Source organism: Pezoporus wallicus, unplaced genomic scaffold (assembly GCF_028554395.1).
Source record: "Pezoporus wallicus isolate ANWC-B61680 ecotype Strahan unplaced genomic scaffold, APGP_CSIRO_Pwel_v1 contig_4901, whole genome shotgun sequence".
In the NCBI taxonomy this organism is placed as follows: domain Eukaryota; kingdom Metazoa; phylum Chordata; class Aves; order Psittaciformes; family Psittacidae; genus Pezoporus; species Pezoporus wallicus.
The window spans coordinates 3,126,128-3,146,028 of record NW_026640354.1 but is presented as its reverse complement, the minus strand read 5'-3'; the positions used below and the strand labels follow the sequence as shown (position 1 = coordinate 3,146,028).

At 36.5% G+C, this 19,901-nt stretch overlaps 1 protein-coding gene across 8 annotated transcripts in view; it reads left to right on the top strand.

Annotated features, from left to right (window-relative positions):
* The window catches only part of ADGRB3 (adhesion G protein-coupled receptor B3), a 468,139-nt gene that overhangs the window by 409,591 nt on the left and 38,647 nt on the right, over window positions 1-19,901 (top strand). For all 8 annotated transcript variants that reach the window (XM_057418854.1, XM_057418850.1, XM_057418851.1 and 5 more), the window contains 2 exons: window positions 16,818-16,968; window positions 17,535-17,604. In XM_057418854.1, coding sequence (XP_057274837.1) covers window positions 16,818-16,968; window positions 17,535-17,604 — 221 coding nt within the window. The remainder of the gene's footprint in view (window positions 1-16,817; window positions 16,969-17,534; window positions 17,605-19,901) is intronic.

The window sequence follows — 19,901 nt, the reverse complement described above, 5'->3', positions numbered from 1 at the left end:
CTGCAAACATACCTTGACCAAGCCTCAGCACTACACAGAAAGTGGATGAAATGTCTATCAGTATTATGGCTTTAGAATTTCCTATGGTGAAAAACTCCCTTACCAGTACAAAAAGGCACACAGAGAACAAAGATCTGGCCCATTCAGTTCCAGTTGCACTAGGAAGATTATTTCATTAAAATTTATCACCATGTTTTGGCAGATATAATTCCATTAATTCTAGCAGCTTTGCTAACACAACAAAATAAATGTCTCAAATCCCTCACCTCTGGAAGAAGAGGTGTATAAGTATGCCTGTTGTATCAATTCCAAACCAAGTACTGAAAAAAACAGGATTAGAACAAGGTGAACCAGTCCAATGGTTAGGATAAAATAAACAAGTGCAAAGCTCACACAGTCTTGTTTAACAGGTTTAAGCTATCAGAGTGGGAAGCAGTGTAGCAATTAGTCTCAACTGTGCTTTTTTTGTTGCAGACATATATGAACCTCCTTCTTTTTATTTGTATCAGAACTGTTTTTCTGAAGATGTCTATTTCAGTGACTGAAATATTCATTCCCTGAAAACTTATTTTACAAATGAAATAAAAAGAAATTTTTTTTTTTTTTAAGGTAGGATTCTAACAAATGTGCCTGGCACACACGAGAAAGACTGGACAATGATTCTTGTATCAAAATTCAATATTTCTGTTAGCAGAAGATTACTCCTAAAATAATGTACTGATCATCAATTTGTTAAATTCTCATTGCTAAAAAAATAACCAAACCAAAACTCCAGATAGCTTGTGCTGGCTACAAATGTGTAATGAGGCTATAAGAGATATGTATTTCCAGCCAGCAATTTTAAGAATGCTATGTATTTTTTCGAATCACAGAAAACCCCCACCAAAAGTGTAAGCACATGCCCAAAATAATTTTTAAAAAAGCAATTTTGTCCCTAAAAAAGACTCTAGTGATTATGAAGGGACAGAAAAGTGATTTTACTATTTTTCTTTTTCACCTCAGAATTGCCAGGAAGCTGCTATACAACAAAACAGCTGTAAAGAGCCATATTTCTTGGCCTGACTTCCAGGGGCTGTCTTACTAGATTTTGAATCAAGTAATTTAACTCAGATTTGCAGATAGATAGCCACAGATTCAAAATAGCCTATGAGGTCCTCCATGGATTTACTACTTTGCTTTTGATAACACTGGGCACCTTGCTGAGGCTGTTGGCTTCTGTCAGGTAGAATACCAGAAAGCAAAATAACAGTAACACATAAAATTACTCTATAGTGTCTGAATCAATCTCTATGGCAACATTTTTTTAGCCTATTTAGATTAAAAAAAAAAAAAAATCTCTGTCCCTCTCTCCCTTTTCTTGCATTTTTCTGTTGAGTGACAGGTATTGATAGAAATTTAAAACATAATGTCCACATACAAACATCTGTTGAGCTTGGAAGAGCACGTGGTTGTTTGCTTTATACTTGACCTTCCCTTTTAACAGTTCTTTAAAAGACATTGCACTAAATTTCTTTCCTTTTCTTTGATAGAAATTTATAAGGAAAAAAAAAGATATATTCAACTTAAAATGCAATTACTCCAAATATACATAGATATGTAATTTTTCAAGCCTACGTGTTTTATGAGAATGGCGTATGTGTCATCATTACTGTTTTATAGCTGGGGGGAGGCAAGTACAGATAAGAAAATAAAAAAAATAATGGCCCAAGGTCAGTCAGCCAGCTGACAATTTCACTGACTGTAGTAGCAGATATACAGATTTTCAGTACCTTAACAAGTGGTTTCTGATACTATACTTTATACCGAAGCTCTCCTTATTTGAAAGGTTTATATCTCTGGCTCATTAAACCTTTGCCTGTCTCTTGGCTGCTGTAAAAAAAAATGTCCAAAACAATCAGAAAATGGGAATACCCGGAGAACTGCAAAACTGACTGCCTTAAAAGGCCAGTAAATTATCTGAGAACAAGAAACCTGCATGAAAGTACAGGAAATCCATTTGTATGAAATACTGTTTATATTAAAACAAAATATTTCATATAAGAACAGTAGGTCTGAAACTGATGTACTTTATTGTTGGAAAAAAATAAGTAAAACTAAAGAGTGATGGCTATTATGAAGTAGGGATGACATTGATGGTCAATACAGGAGTGAAAGCAGCTGGTGCTGGTTTGGGCACCTGTACAGATGAGTTTTACTGAGGATCTTGGAACTTTTTGTAAACAGACCAGCAGAGGAATGTCTGTTCTTCATAACTATGTAGATGAAGTGTGGGGTTTTTTTCACATGATTCACATGATTTCACATGATTTATCCCTCATGATTTGACATGATTTTGTAAAAATTATATGATGCAATTTTGCTACCTCTCAGATTCAGAACATAAGAACAGCAGTATCAGATCAGCTCAGTGATCTGTCTTGTTCACTGTGCTGTCTACATTAACTAGACATATAGGAAACAGTATAGGAACAGGGAATGAATGATCCTACCTCTGATATGCCTTCCTGACTTCTTGCAGTCAGCAGTTTAAAGGTTTTCTGAGTCAGGACTGCATCCAAAGCATCCAACAGTCAGCCTGCTCTCTAATCCATTTTAAACTCATTTAGACCTTGTAGCATCCTTCCAGTACCTAAATGGAGACTACAAGAAATCTGGAGAGGGACTTTTTATAAGAGTAAGTAGTGACAGGACAAGGGGTAATGGCTTTAAACTATAAAAGGGTAGATTTAAATGAGATATGAGGAAGAAATTATTCACTATGAGGATGGTGAGACACTGGCAGAGGTTGCCCAGAGAAGCTGTGGATGTCCCATCCCTGGCAGTGCTCAAGGCCAGGTTGGACAGATCTTTCAGCAACCTGGTCTGGTGGAAGGTGTCCCTGCTCATGGCAGGGGGATTGGAAATGGATGATCTTTAAGGTCCTTTCTAACCCAAAACACTCTGTGATTCTATGGGCTCTTTGCCTACCTTCAAATACTAAAGCAGTGAGTTCCACATTTCAATTTTGTGACGTATCAATGACATAAAAATAATATATTCAGCATCCTACTTCTAACACTTAAAATTTTATTTGAATGCAAATCACATTATTTATATCCTGAGCAGAACTGTTTGTCTTTACAGTTTCTCACAATAACTGGAAGTAAATTTTAAAAAGCACCACAGATGAGACTGATTCATGTGTATCCAACACTCAGACAAAATTGCAGATGATCGGCTGCATCCTGTTGGCTGTTATGTTTCATGCAAAAAACAGTGCTGTGATACAAGCCAAAGTGTCATTATTTCAACTTCATCAGAATGTGCTTATATTTTTAAGCACCAGCAATTTTCTTACAAATATAATAAACTCTGCAATTTCTTTAATTGAAAACTTAATATTAGGTGGTTTGTGATTTAGAATATGAAAGTGTAAGATGAAGTTTTGAATTGTATATGGTGATAGTTTATTGTGATCAATTGAGTAATTAGAATGAGTGTTTTCACCAAAAAAGTCTTTTTTTTTTAAATTAGTAATGTCAACCAATGCTTTTGTGCTACATACAGACAGAAAGCTGCCTTACTATTGGCCAGCTAAATGTAGAATAAAATAGTAAAAAATATTATTTAAAATTATTTTTTAAATCTAAATATAGCAAAGTTATTTATGGGAGACAGAGAGAGAGGGAAAAGAAAAAAAGAAGCCACAAAATATCCGCCTCATCTGGCTGAAGCTGATTCAACAGTAATTCTAAAATAATTACTAGCAAGCACTTACCATAAAGCCATCACAGCATTTCCACCTTCAAAAGCTGGAAACAGTTTATCTTTAGAAACTATGTGCCTAGCATGGATTGAGAAGGTAATATTCGTGAAGGAAAAAAACAGGAAATAGCAGCACACTTAAAGCTGACTAGAGCTAAAATCAATGACAAGAGTCAGCCAGAAACACATCAGTAATTTATTAAGCAATGATAGATTTGTATAAGTAGCACTGCAAAATCATTCCTTCTTCAGATATGTGGGGTGAAGATAAATTAGCAGTTTTGTAAACTGAGCAGTTCTGTTTGCCCTTTGACTAACACATAAAATAAGCCTTCAAGAAATGCATTTGCTCTATTTCTACCTTTCACTGCTGTACTTGTCCCCAAAGCTATATTAAATCTCCTGGGGTAAAGACACTGATAGAAATAGAACTCTGTTAAGGCATCACCCTGAGTGATTATATTATTAGCAATCATGTTTTATGAGGTGTCCCAGAGTGCTCAGCTAAGTACCAACACTGAGGGAGAGCACTAGGGGTTCCTCACTCAAGAAGACTGCACTCTGACTCAGGCACATGCTGAGTATATGCATATGCATATCAAAACACTGAGCTAAAAGCAATAAAGATGTAGTTTCACTTAAGTTCAACCTCTCTTTGGTAAAATATATGTTCATTCACATGGTGATCTCATACCTGTTATCAGGGAATACAAATCACCTTAAGAAGCATTAATATCTTTCCTGTGCATATGCAAGTATTATGAGTGGAGCAGAAGATTAAATAGCCCAAATAAATATGTAAATCTCAGAATAACTTCGTTGTTCTGAAAAATGCACAGACACATGAATAAAGTACATTTTGAAGGTGTGTTCATAATGGGGGCCTTGTACACTGTCTGCTTCTTCTTGTTGCTGTTTGTATATCCACAGCTGAGAGACCTTAGTCAAACCGATTGTGTAGAATCTCTGGTTCTCTGCTTCTCCCTGAAACAGCAAACTTTGAGACACACTTTTATTGCTGTAGGCATCTTTAGTGAGAAGCTTTTCAAATCTTTAGCATGCATTATCTAAGAGCATTGCTAAAGCCCACCTGAAGAAAGCTATCATGTTGCTAGGCACTAGTTCTCCCTGTAGTTTATCTTGCTGAAATCTCTGTGCACTCTTCCCAGTGTCTCTACACAAATTTTTTCCTTCCTCATTTAGAAACCCCTTTTTTTCTCCAGCAGGAGGCTTATTAGACTCCCTAGGAGTCAAGCAAAGGTGAAACCAGTACATATGAGGCCTTGCAGAGAGCCTTGGGGTCCTAACAAGAGTCCTTATAGCTATTCCCATAGGAAGAATATATTAGGGCATACAGGAAGAAAACCCTTGTGTTCTCTGATATCCATGAGGAATCAGTGCTATCCAAATAGTAGTGATGTCACAGCTCCTCCTCCAGATTGTGTTGACAGGAGTGGATTCACCTTACCTTGCATCTCAAGTATGGACTAACTCAGCTTTTCTGTGGCTTCATAAGAATCAGAGGGAAGTGGCATACAGGCAAGAAAGCCAGGCCCAATTAGAAGATGGCTGTTTTCTTTAATGAGAATTCTGGCTTGAAGTAATGTAATCAAGGAGATTTTAGTAGTTATAACTCCTTCCTCTACAAAACTATTTCATTCTTTGTCCCTTTAAAACACACAGGTTATTATAGTGTTCCCCTTTAATAATCACAGCTTTACAATTTTTTATAATCACTCTAAAAGAATCATTGTGAAAGATTCAACACTGCTTTGTCATAAATACTATTTTGCCATTATCACAAACCTTTTATCCTACTGGTTTAACACAGCAGATAAAGACAATTTCCTCCTTGCTGGAAGAGAACGCAAAGGTGCATAAGTGGTTTCACCTTTTATAAAAAAATGTAATCTTGACATTTTGCTTTCTTGTGCAGGTGATAAATGGAAGTCAATGTTAAAATATTGATCAAGTGGAGAAGTTTACTTTCTTACCTATTATTCTCATTCCATTCTTAGTCAATCTTCCATATACATGTATGGTCACAATTGGTTGTGGATACTGTTGCTTTTTTGTTTTAATGTCCATAAATTATCTGATTACCCATCATACCAGTAGCCACAGTATGCAAACACCAGAACTGATGGTCAGACAGAGATGCAAAGTATCCCAGGGAACTGCCTCCTTTGATTTCCTCAGTGTGCATATGCATCCATTGCTATCCAGTCTTCCATGTGAAAATGGCTGAGATATCATTAACATCTTTAAAGCCCATAATTACTGCATGTTTTCCCTCTTATCTTTAGAGGGACTCTAAAGTTTATAATCCTTTTTTTTTTTTGCTATGTTTTGCGTAAGATAGAGCCCTCTATTAAAAATTTCTTTCTTTTAACCAAAATTTCATCTTGTAAATGACACAGCTTCATTGCCATTACGTCAGTCTCTACCTCGAGTGAAGAAAGAGGTGGATGGCCTCTAAAACAACCCATGGCTTTACATCAAAGCATTAAACACTTTACAGATTAATACCATGATCATAAGAGGAATTAATGAGATTCATTATGCTGTGGTAAAATAAGTTTGTACTGACTGTGTTGTACATGAACTAGGGCACTTTCAGCTGTCCAAATTAAAGATTCTGCTCTTCAGCCCTTTTCTTTCACTTTCAGGTGCACAGGTTGACGTGATCTGTTAGAGGTCTAAAGCAACCTCCTCTGTCTTCTGATGAAAATATTGCTTTGCAATCCATAAGCCCTCTGCCTCCATTTGCTTTTCTAGTGTGACAATGTGCTCTCTGATTCTAAGGCTACAGGGACAGAGTACCTATTTCTGGGGAAAAAAAACAAAACAAAACAAAACAAAAACCAAGTTTTCAATTAAATGAAACATTAAAAACTAGTAAACCACATGCATACACATATGTATCATATTAACAACTTTCAGGTACATTTGCACTATTTTATTTTTTTTTAAGTGCCTGTCTGTGTGTGTATGGCTATTCATTATGTGAACATTGCTTGATTCAAAAGCCTCTGTTCTCCTGTCCTCATAGGCATGTGTGGACAGAGACGCAGAAATACAAACATGCAGACACAGACACACACGCATTCCACTTCAATTCAGTGCTACATTCCTGTACTGGCTGTGGCTGAGATGGAGTTCATTTTCATCACAGGAGCCTGTACAGTGCTGTGGTTTGGATTTCTGACTAAAGCACTGATGTTTTAGCTATTGCTGAGCAGTGCTTACACAGCATCAAGACCTTCTCTGTTTCTCAGCTGCCCTGCCAGTGTGCTGACTATGGATGGGCAGGAAGTCAGGAGCTGAACCCAATTGGCCAAAAGGACATGCCATACTATATGACAAAGTACTCAGCAGTACAGCTGTGGTAGTTGTTGCTTGGAGACTGACTGGGCAACAGTCTGCTGGTGGGAGGTGGTGAGTGATTGCCTTCGCATCACTTGATGCAGGGTTTTTTTCCATCACTTATTAAACTGTCTTTATCTCAACCCACAAGTTCTTCTCATTTTTGCTCTTCCAATTATCTACCCCATCTTGCTGAGGGAACTGAGCAAGTAACTGGGTGGGTGCTTAATTACTGGCTGAGGTCAGTCCACAACATTTGCTCAAACCTGCAGCGTGTTTCATTAGATAAGAGAATAAAGCCAAAGTGTTCTACATGCCACTGTAGGTGGGCATGACCCCAAGCATTGGCATGAAATCATCATCCATACCCTGGAAACATTAGCATGCCTTCTGGCACAATTTTGTCCCACTCTAACTAGTCAATGCCCTGAGTTTGGGATAGATGGAACTGGCAAGGGACCACTGACAGCAGGCTGTTTGGATGTGGCCACCTTATTTTGGCATACAAAGAAATTTACTAATATAGTCATTTTCTGCATCATTCCAGCTGGCCACAGGATGAATGAATGCTTTCTAACCCACTTTGTTTGTAAGAACAAATAGATGTAGCCAAAATGTATCTTTAAAAAATGTACTTTATCAATTATTTCTCAAAAATGAACTGTTACGTGGCATGAGAAACTTTGGATGACCACAATAGTGTGGATACTATCTCTCTTTCCTGGATTATTTATATTTTGGACTTAAATTAGTTTTCTCAGAAGGGATCATTTCTTACTGTATCCATACTGCTAATCCTAAAAGACTCTGTCCTTTGAGAAAACTGGGCATGCTTGAAACTAAGGGTGCTCTTAGGGGCAAAATCATCCTTTTCTTGTAATTATTATTCATGTGTAAAGACTTTTAAGACCTACTTATACAACTGCAATTAAAAAAAATAAACATAGAAATATGGTCAGGTGATTGGCAATGTGATAGTATTGCAAAGCTATTGCTTCAATGGTTTCAGTCAATTGTGAAAAGGGGTGGAACTCATACAGTTCTGCAGAGAAGAAATATTTGCTGACACTGATATCCCAGAGAAGAAGTTGGACTGGTTTTATATGTCACGATTATAATCATTGCAGTCAGTCTAAGTGAAAGGCAACCACAGGCTTTGTTGTTGAGCTTCTTATTCCAGCCATCGTTTTGATTGCTGTGGAAACTCCCTCAAATTATAGCAATTTTATTGTTAGCAAATAAGAACAAACCTTAGAATAGAGCAAACAGATTATCTGATTTAAGAGTATAGATACTCAAGTGACAATCACATTTTCCTAAAAGAAAAAGATTCTTTGGTGGCAAGTTTTTACCCATGTAGCACTGCAGGGCAACACAAGGTATTATTTTTTATCTACTCAGTGAGGGCTTTTTATGATTTTTTTTCCATCAGGACATTAGTTTATACTGGCTGCACTTGGATCCTTCTATAGGAGTATGAGGCCTCACATATCAGGCTCTACTGACTTGAACATATCAATATCCATTCTATTACCCTTTTATGTTATGCCATCTCTTCAAGGAAGCTCCTTCAGTTCCTTTCCCTTGTCAGTGCCTGGACACCTCCTTCTCTTATTCTCAGAACTCCATAGAGAGCTCCCTCTCAACTATTCTCTGAACTACTCTTTTCTTTAGCTGCAGTCATTGCTGACTCATGTGTAACCCTTGTGCTTAGCTCAGCCACCCCTTCATTATCAATCCTGGCTTATTGCCCCTAGCTGCTCATGCAGCGCCCGCAGTGAACTTTTAAATAAATTAAAGTTAGGAAGACTCAGGACCTTTGGAACACTCTAGTATGGGTTGCTCATCACAGTAATTGACTGTTGGCTCTTGTATCCTCCGTTCTTCTCCAAACAGGTATAGCCATTAGTATGCTAATGCAATCAAATATTTCTACTTGCATAAGGCAGTGAGAGACCTAAAAATCTGGATATCTTTATGTAATAAGTTCAAGTGAACATACAGCACACTGATGTATGTTACAGCAAACAGCTTTTGCTTCATTGTAAATGCAGTTGTTTCATTGTTATATCTCTTCAAAGCTGCCAAAAATGTTCTTAATTTAAAACAGCACACTGCACATTCAATATTTTAAAATTAAACCAATATGGAATTTTCAGTCTAAAAACTGTTCCCCAAAAAACAACTGTCCTGAAAACCAAAGTGTAACAACATAAGTGAAGCTTGTCTATTATTTTCCTATAATCTCCACCTTAATTTGCATTTTTCCCAAGTAAGTAGGATTGTTTCTGACAGCCCAGTAGAAACACTGACAGCCAGATTCATTCTCTTTTTTTTCTGTCATAGATAGTTTCAGAGATTTTTCAGGCCAAATTTCACTTTCATCAATACCAATGTTCACACTGTACCTTCAGTTCTGCTTCTATAATACTATTACACTCAATGATGTACAAGAACATTCTTTAGAACATCAGCTCTTCAATGGGTTTCAAAGACCAGGTTAATTTTGCTTCTCCATCAATTCAAAAAACAAATCTATATTTCAATCACAAATCTGTATTTTGTTCATCTTTAAATAAGAAAGCTTTCAGACTTTTGCAAAACTTTGAGGTTTGCAAAACTCACAAAACTATTTTTATAGAGTAATTTTTCAGTATAACATCACCTTCAACTTAATTTTTTAATTGACATTCCTCAATAGCTCAGTAATAAAGAAGTTGTTTTAAGGAAGCATGCCAGTGATTTCTCCTTTTTTCACCTGAAGTGAGCATGACCACTTTATACCCAAAAGGACTGATTTTTCAGGAAAACAAAACAAAACGAACCCCAAAATCCAACACCCTCCCCCCCCCCCCCCAAAAAAAACACAAACAAAAAAACCCAACAAAACAACAACAAATACAAGGAAAATAAGAGAACAAGGGAAGACTGGTAGCTGGCACAGTGAAACATCACTATTACAACACTGTGAGAGCAATCTGAAATCAATTAGTCAGGAAGTTGAAAAATTTGTATTTAAATTGATTTTATGCTTCAGAGTTGCAAAGCACTTCTTATTTTCATTTATGTCTGCCTGAAAAAAACTGCTGTTCTGAGCTTCATAAACTTCACAACACATTCATGTGAGGACGTAGGTTATTTTGTCCTGACAGGTTTGACATTTATCTTGTTTAAAGGGTTTAACATCAAAGCCAACAGAATAAACTGATAATGTGAAGTAGGCCATATTCACTTATCAGGAAAATATTCAACACTTTGTAAACATTTAAAACACTCAGGATAAGAAGAAAAGTCCCAAGCCTCGGCTCATGCACCTTTCATCCCTTTTTCTGTATCTATAACACTTAATATAAAGCCCACTTAAATTAATAGAAGACTTTCTACTGGCTTTTGAACTAATCCTGTAAATGATTAGAGGATTCTATTCCTTCATTTCCTGCCTGCCCAGAAAAATATACATGTTCACAGCTTCTCTTGCCACATTTTACAGTCAAAGAAATTAAATTGCTTCTGAGTAACCTGTTCCATGGTATTGCTGTGCTGAACTCATTTGCTTGAATATAACCTAGCAATAACAATCCAAACCAGGAGGAAGACTAAAATGAGTGTGAGCATAACTGTATAAAAACTGTCCTCCTTTTTTTTCAGGCTTTTCAATTTAGAGTAGGCATGCCACCAAGAAAGCAATTCTGAGTTAGCACATTACAAACCTGTGCATTGCACTGACAATCTCCAGAGAATCCTGCAAGCAGCACAGAATGTCTCATATGTTAGCAATAGCTGAGCGCATTATGAATTATCCAGCTGGACTACTTGCCTCTATCCTGACCAGTAACCTAAAAGAGCCACATATATTTCTATAGCCCTGAGGCAAATTAGCACAACATGGCTCGCATCCATTACAACCAGCACAGGAGGACAGTTGTATGCAGGCTGACCATAAGGCAGGGTTCCTGGCCCAAGCTGTCTTTCAATCTGTGCATGGCCTGGGACAGGAGAGCATTTTTTGGCCCATGTCAGTACTGTGCCAAGGAATTCACTATCAATTCAACAGCCTGAATCACATGCCAGTGTGTAAAGGATGCTTTTACTGTTACAAGCGTAGACAGATTCTGCCATGGAAATGCAAGGAAGGTTTGTATATACAGTAACTTTCATTAATTCTTTTCCATCCCAAAAAATAAGCAGCCTATCCCTTAACATCTACTTGATAGAATGATTCTGTACTGTGTGCATTATAAGGTCTAGAGAAGAACACTGGCTAGCAGAGGAATTAGTTCGGATAAAAACTATCACTCATATCCATAACTTCTGCATTTAAATCTGATATTCAGCACCCCTCAGTTATGTCAATAGAAACCTGATAAAGGTGACAACTATCAAAGAAGAGCTTTGGAGAAAAATAACTGCAAAGAGTAGAAGCTATAAAGAAGGCTTCATATACTCTTAGCGGATCAAATATGAGCAGCACCTCTGTTGCTGGACTCTGAATCAGGGGAAAAAATGGGAGATATTCTGACTGATCTTCATAAGTAAGTGTCAATAAAAATTGTGAATGCTTTACCCACAGAGAGGCAATTTTTGGAAATACCTTTGAGGTAAATGTTGGGAAAAGAGGAGCAGGAATTGAATTTGTCAGTAAAGAATCTAGAGAATATTTAAGTAAAAATAAGAGAGATATTTAAAGTGTGTCTGGAAAATGCAAATGCAGGGAAAACTTACAGTTTAAAGTATATTTTTTCTTTCAGTCCCACTTGCAGCATTGCACTAGTATCACTGACGTTATACTGCCAGATAAGAGGACAGACTCCAGAGGGAAGACAATATATGACAGACAATTCTATGATTCTATGATTCTACTTTTGTGGGGCAGATCACATAACTACTTGAAACCCACTGCTGTTGCACTAATAAAATGGCTTGCTCAAAAAATCCAAGTAAAGGGTACCATTCACATTGTACTGCTTACAGAATCCTTCAGTATAGTAATTAACTGTGCATATCTCTTCACATAAATGCCCATGAAGTCAAATGCTAATTATTTGGGGCTATCATGTCAGATATCAGAACACAGTGTAATGAAGGTAAACCACTTAAGCCTTCAATTTTTAAGAGCACCAGAAAAGATTTTTAGATGATCTGAAAGTTTGCCTGTAAGTTAAAGCAAATAGTTTCATAGCTGTTGATTTAAAACGTGAATAAAATTATTTTAGAACACCTCCTTCCACTGTAGTGCTATTTTCAATATGGGCATCAGATTTCCTGATTTTTTTTTGCTTGAACAAGTGCTCTAACAGTACTTGAGCCTGGAAAAAGAAAAGAACATGGGATTTTTTAAATAAAATAGTACCTTCAGAGCTTTAAAGTGCCAGTAATATTAATGATCCTGGAAGAGAAACATGAAAGTCTACATCTATGATTTCTGAGGTGTTTAAGGTCCTAACAGTTTCAAATATGTTTCTGACTGAAGAGACAGCTTTTCTTGCCATATTTTTTTGTCATTGAAAATTTGTCCCCCTTCAAGAAAAGCACTCCTGAGATGCAAGCCCTTACTTCTTTGTCCCACAACCTCTGGAAGTCCATCTGCTATTTCATGACAGTTTACTCAAGAAATTAGTATTTAATCTACAATTCAATATTATCTGACCAGGATACTGTATCCCTGTATTCTAACAGGTTCTGCAATTCCTGAGACAAAGGTACTGCATTGTGCATATCAGTTTAAAAATAAATAATAATAATAAATAAAATAAAGAATCATAAGCAGTATTTTACTTTATGAATTTATATTTTTAATTTAAAGAAGGAAAAGAAACTTTTTTAAAGCTAAGAACTTGAGAGTCACAAAAAGTGAATAAAATGTACCAGTTTTGGAATATAATTATATTTTTGCTCTTAGCTACATCTTTTGCATTCTCTCTGCTTTGTTTGTTCTTTGTTTCCTTTATTCTTTTCTGCTGTCTTCAAGTGCTCTTTGTGTATTCAGTGCATGGTCAGAACTTCGTAAGCGTAAAATTAGCACCCATTGAATTTATTTCCTTAAGTTTATCTTCTCACAGCTAATTCAAGGGCAAGATTGTTTTCACTTCCAAGAAATTTTATTATTTATATAACTTTCTAGTAGTTTTCATTTCTACTTCATGATGTAATCCATCTGAGTGGATTTTAGCGCTATTCATTTTACTGTCATCAATACAGATTTCATTTTCCGGTAGCTTTAATTCTTGTATGATTTATCAGAATCCAGAAACAGGCAGCTAGTTTGTTGAAGAGAAAAGAACCTGTTTCAAGGCAAGAAGAAAAATCATGTGTCCTTACTTAACAGTCTTTTTCTTCATGTAGAAGGTCTGCTCACACCACTATTAAAAAAAAAAAATCAGTTTTACTTAAAAAAATGCAACCAACAACCAGATGTTCCAAAAACAGTGATAAATTTTTATTTTGAGATTTCATTTATGACCTACCTTTTGTAATTTTTATTTTGAGATTTCATTTATGACCTACATTTTGTAGGTCATGCAAATGGACAAATGTTCTCTATATCGTTTATACATTAAAAATATTAATCACTAGGTTAAGTAGCTTTGAATTTCCACTGTTCTTTACATTTCTCAGCTATGCTTCAGTACTCTCATTTGCAGCTTCATTATGACAAGAATGAAAGAAGAAAATAATTTGATACCTGACATGTGCTCTTGCTTTCAGTAGTATATTGTTTATTAAAAAGGGATGAATGGTCTTACTTCGATATTCAAGGTAGCAAAACGTTTGTATTCAATGAAAGCTACACTTGTACTCAATTAAAGCTCATGAAATTATGCATACTGCAGACAGAAAAGCTCCCTTTCCCTACTTGTAATTAGAATTAAATATGGGGAACTGAGAATAACACAATGGGAGGAAGAGGAGGTTAGAGTAACTGAGTTGAGTTAATTTCAGAAGCTTGAAGAAATAATGAATAAATTAGGTTGTTAAAATTCATTTGTTGCAAATTGACAGATGCTTGCCACAGGTAATTAATTCATTATGTTTTAATAATTTAGAATTAGAAAAAAAAAGGAACACCTTCTCCTAAAGCAATGGGGAAGATTTGTACCACTGTTGGTGCAGGCAGGTTGACACACTGCAGCTTTCTCTGAGTAATAGGACCCAAAGTTTTAGTGATGCTGCTGCATGTGCATCAAGGCAAGGGGATGTGGTGGTCCCTTGGCAACACAGAAGTGGAAATGGAGAAGGACAGACTGGAGTAGTCCATGACCTGGTGAGAAAGAAAAATATTCTAATAAAGTTCTTGCAAAAATTATGGCTCCCTGGCTAGAGATACTCAATGCCCCATTTAATAACAGCTTTTGGTGAAAATAAATTTTTGTTCCTATTTAGAAATAGACTTCCCAGATACAGCGTTTTCCCAGACAAAAAAAACCCACATTGTTCATTCATCGAAGGGAAGAATACAGAATTGCATAAAAGCAGATTTCCATGGGAGATATTGTTCAGCTGTACTTAGCCCATGGCTATACCTGGGATAGGAAACTCATTTGCCATGACTGCTTCTCTGGCTGGGGAAGGAGTGACTGACTTCATTTCAAGCACTGTCTTCACATGATTCTGTCATGATCCCACAGTGGTTGCTAGCTGATACTTTGAGGCTGATTTGCATCTTTCTGATGGTATATGATGAAAGTATGCTGTTGTATAGTGATACAGACTTATCATTTGTGTTCACTGAAAAGCCCTGTCTGCCATTTAGAATAGTTATAATCAGCACTCATATATTGTAGCTAAAGCACAGGTCACTTCTAATAAAGCTTGCTTCTGTCTTCTCATTTTGTGATCAAAATGACCATTAATATTTTTATCACAGTTCTTTCTTCCACAACAGCCATGTCTCAGACATGTCACATCTCTCATCTCTCACATTTGTCTCAGATTATCATCATCTATCTTTCTTTCAATACAGGGAATAAATTATGAACTAAATCCTACAGTCTATACTCAGTCAGTCAAAAGTTAGCAATGTTTTCACCAAAAATATCAGGATTTGTTTGTATTTGCAGTATTTATAAGGAAAATTCACTTTTGTTTTCCTTTTTTTTTTTTTTTCCAGGATAATACTGTGTTTTATCTATGCATTTTCTCCTTAAAAGATTCTGTATTATTTCTCAAAAGTTATTTTATTGTAAAATTCTTGTTTCTACAAGACATGCTTGCTTTTGCAGAAACATTGATAGGAAAGCAAATTAAACTTGCATAGTGGGAATTCATAACATATGAGCCAGCTAGCAAATGAAAGGGCATTTCTATATTTTCTATTATATTTATTGTGTAGTTCGCTGCATAGCTTTCCTTTTAAATAAGTATTTTTCATATCCAGGAAATACAGCTATCAGTCACATACAGGAGTGAATTTATGAAACCACATACTTTAGGGACATATTCCTCCCAGATTTCTGGATAATCCAGCCTTGATTCAACAATGTATATATGTGAGCATCTATATATAATGTCGTGGTTTGGAGATACAGGCCGAGCTGGAAACCTAGGACACAAAGGAAAAACATAACTGCTACTGCTGAACCCAGGACATATAATTATGATATATATAAAATATATTAGGATATATATATAATTAGAATATATATATATATATATATATATATATAATTTTCTTCCTAAATAATTTGCTGAACTGGGATCTGAGTAAAAAAAAATACTACCCTTTTATTATGTGTGTGGAAGATACCTATTAGATGTCTACTTTTCACAACTACGATCTTAAATTTTAATATTGGCTGTATGGGTTTATTTTGTTGTTTTTTTTTTGTTGTTGTTGTTTTTTTTTTTACCTTAATGTGATTTTGACTCTTAGAATTGTGATAGGGATAAGTTGTGATTAGGTTATTCTCAAAATTACTGTTGCGGTTTTGGTTCTGGAGTACAATGCATACTGCATTTTGCAGCCCGGGAGCCTGCAACTGGTATTTTAAGCAACACAGTAGAGGGTAGATCATCATTTACACCAAAACGCTCATTTATATAAGCTACAATGTCAAGTTTAATTAAAGACTACAGTGACAAAAGAAAGCCAAATGCACGAGCTCAAAATACTTTTCAGATGACAAAGGAATGACCCCCATAAAAATGATATCCAGGGTAATTGTTAAGGTTCTGATATTAAACCTAACTGAAAACATCTCAGGCAGCATATTCCAATAGGCTAATGTTCTATAAGATTTAAATGTAAAAATAAAATAAATCAAACTTCATATATTCTCTAAAATCCAGATTTACAGTCAGGATCTTTTGGCATGGAGGGAAAAAAAATATAACTGGCAATTAAGAGCATTTGTATTCCCATATTTTCTGTGTTCAGCTTTGTGAGATGTTAGAATTAGTAACTTTGTAATTTGCTTACCACAATAGCTTTATGATGATCCCTGGTCAAAGTAAACGTGCAGAGAAAAATCTGGTGTCATATATTATTTTGTGTTCTTTGTCCCTGCCCAGCACACAGTCAAAACCTCTTCTGCTTAATCCCCATCAGCATCTTTTTTTCTTTCTCTCTCTCTTTCTGGCCACCACATCATGATGGGGGAGTTGATGCTAAGGATAAAGGTCAAGATGATAGAATATGACAACTCTTTGAATTGAAATGAGAAATGAGTGTCCCTAAGTATTCAGCATGAGTTTCTCTTTGCTCCCTGCAGGGCATCTGCACCACAACAACCGCATTTTTACACTTCTTCTTCTTAGCTTCATTCTGTTGGGTTTTGACAGAAGCGTGGCAGTCATATATGGCTGTTACTGGGAAAATTAGGACACGACTCATAAGGAAACGTTTCTTGTGCCTTGGATGGGGTAAGTCCATAAAATTAATTCCCTCAGAATCATTGGGATGAAAGCTTTAATGCAGCAACAATGTCAAGAATATCATAATATTTTTTAGTGAACCCAAAAGGTAGTAGACAGCATGTTGCTGAAAACAAAACTAGGTTAGGACCCTTTCCACCTTACCTCAAGCTCAAGTTATGCTGGCGTGTGTTTTAGCTTTATTTTTTATATATATAAATATGTTGACCAAAAATTTAGTTTTTTAGCAAAGTGGTGTAATATCAAAAAATCAAAATAAAACAAGAAAAAACATTCACTGAATATTCATGAAGCCTCTTCCTAGTTCACTTTAAGACCTGTCAAATGTACCAGTACTTTAGCTACATCAAAGCAGTATACCGTAGGTAGAAAACAGTGCCCTTCTTCCTGCCAGTGCTTCAGGAAAACAAACCTTGCAATAGAACTGTGCTCCATTAAATGATTCGTTCCATGGAAAATTGGCCATTTTGCATTAGCGTGCCCTGTCATTTTTGTCCAGGCGTATTTTGCTTAGCATTTAATGGTTATTACTGTTTTGTTTGGTTTTTTTTCAGGTTTACCAGCATTAGTGGTTGCAATATCAATAGGCTTTACCAAGACAAAAGGATATGGAACAGCCCACTAGTAAGTCAATCTGAAATGATAAATTGTTCTTAATTAACAAGATTGTCATACCCATCAGGAATTACATAGAATAGTCTAAAGGCCCTACAGGTATCCAGTCACTCTTGGAACTGTCTTAAGAGTCACTGAGTGCTCCACAGAAGAGCAGAGAAAAAGATATATGCCAGCCTTGGACTGAGCTCATCAAAGCACCAGGGATCCTGGATTTCTTGCAAGGTTTTGCAGGAGCAAGGCATTTAGAAACAGTGAGGATTTGGTCCACTTAGACACCTGACATTTAAATACATTTACCAAAGAAATGTTAAATATTGTGGCTACCTTTTGCCAGCACCTAAACGTGACTAAAACTGAATTGGCAAGAGTCTCTTTGGCACCCGGGTTTCTGCCCACCAAGCACATACCTCAGCTTCAGTGCCCCTGAACTGCTTGAAGCCAAAGCCCTGCAGAAATCTCAAAATAGCTCTGCCATCCATCCCCTCTCTCCCAGAGTGCGTGATCCAGCCTATTTCCTGGACTGGGCTGTATTTGAAGGGCAGCGAGGAAGAGATTGGTGTATTTCATTTACACTTTATTTATACAGTTACTGTTTAGTTACCTGACTGGTTCCAGTGCACATTTAGGACTCTGGAAAATTCACTCCTCAATGAGGCTCCCTTTGGTTGTCTTCTGCTGAAGGAGCTTGGGCTGAGCTTCCTTCCTGCCAGCAGAGCACTTCAAGCACAGAGTTATGTTTGCAAAAATGTGTTTCCTTCAGTTCTCCTGTTTGGAGCTCTCCTCACGTTGCTTAAGAAATTAAGTATGCATCTGTACGGAAAGAGAGGAAATATGACTCTGTAGCCTGGTAATGAGGGCATTCATCAGAGATGTGGATGAGTTAGGTCAAGTCCTTGCTTCAATGAATATTTAATTATTCTCCTTAGTATCATCACTCAGTGAGATCAGGATTCCCCCTCTCTACCCTGTGTCCCCCAGTCTTGGCACATGGTGAGGGAGGCTTCAAGCCCTCACTCCAGCTCTGGATGGGTAAGGATTCAAAATTGAATCTCCTCCTGAATATTCTAACCACTGAGCTCTTTAGTTTTAAATTGTGACAGCATACATATTGCATTTTTTTAATGAGGACTGGATTACCTAATTGACGTGTTTAACTTGCATGTATAGCTGGCAATCATTAGTGAAACAGTGGTCTTAGCTGTCTTTTGGGAATTATATTGAGGATCTGCTCGTCCTGAACATTTTTTCTAGCTAATATGTGCTCATGTTGCTGGCTTTTTAATTATTTAGTCCCTGAACCAGGACTGGAGAACCATTTAGGCTGTGAGAATTACAAATCACAAGATTACAATATCCAGACCCCACTGGGAAGGTAGCTCTGTGCTTTGAAGGATTAATCCCATTGCATTTACTCTACTAAAATTATTCATGTATGACTACTTGCTTTACTTAGTTTTGCTTCCTACTTCCTTTCTGGGTTGAATACATTTTTAAAAGAGGATATACTGAAATATTCAGACAAGCAACAAATCTTTCATTAAGGGTAACCTGGAAAGTAAAATAGAGCAGGCCTCTGTACATATAACAGCTCATCTCCCGGGATTCAAATTCAGCTGACACAGTGCAAAAGAAAGTGTACAAGGGACAAACAGAATCATAATGCAGCTTTCTCATCTTGTTTGCAAATACGTTTTCTTGGCATTTGACATTTGAATTGTATAAGGAAAACAGGGAATGCGGGAAAGGGAGATTCTTCCTCCATTAGCAGTTGATGTGCTGTCCCACTCCAGACGGCAGCAAAGAATTATGCCGCATAATAACCATTGGGCAGTATAAAAGCAGAGCTCCTGTCCTGCTCATTCTCCCTTAACTAAAGCACTTGTTTGAGGTTTTTAACTGCTTAAGCTATATTTGGCCTGTTTGGCTGCAACCAATTGCACACGTGCTGTCATCAGAAATGGGTCCTGTTGCAAATTATTCCTGGTCTGTAAGATACTATTTTTGAAAATGATGCTTTCAAATGGAGGAAATTAAGAGTGAAAATGAAGGAATTTATTCCAATCCCATAGTCCTACACATGATGAGCTTGAAAAAAAGGGAGAAGGCCCAAGGATCTTCAAAGCAGATCGTAGTTTCATACAGTATATGTATGACTGATGGGGGTGACATAAATTGTTCACACTCAAACCAGTTCTGTGATAAACAGTCTCTGATCTCTGTCTTTATCTTTCTGTCTTTTTATCTTTATCTAGCCCTAATCATTAAACAATTATATAACTGTACATTTAAAAATACATATGAAA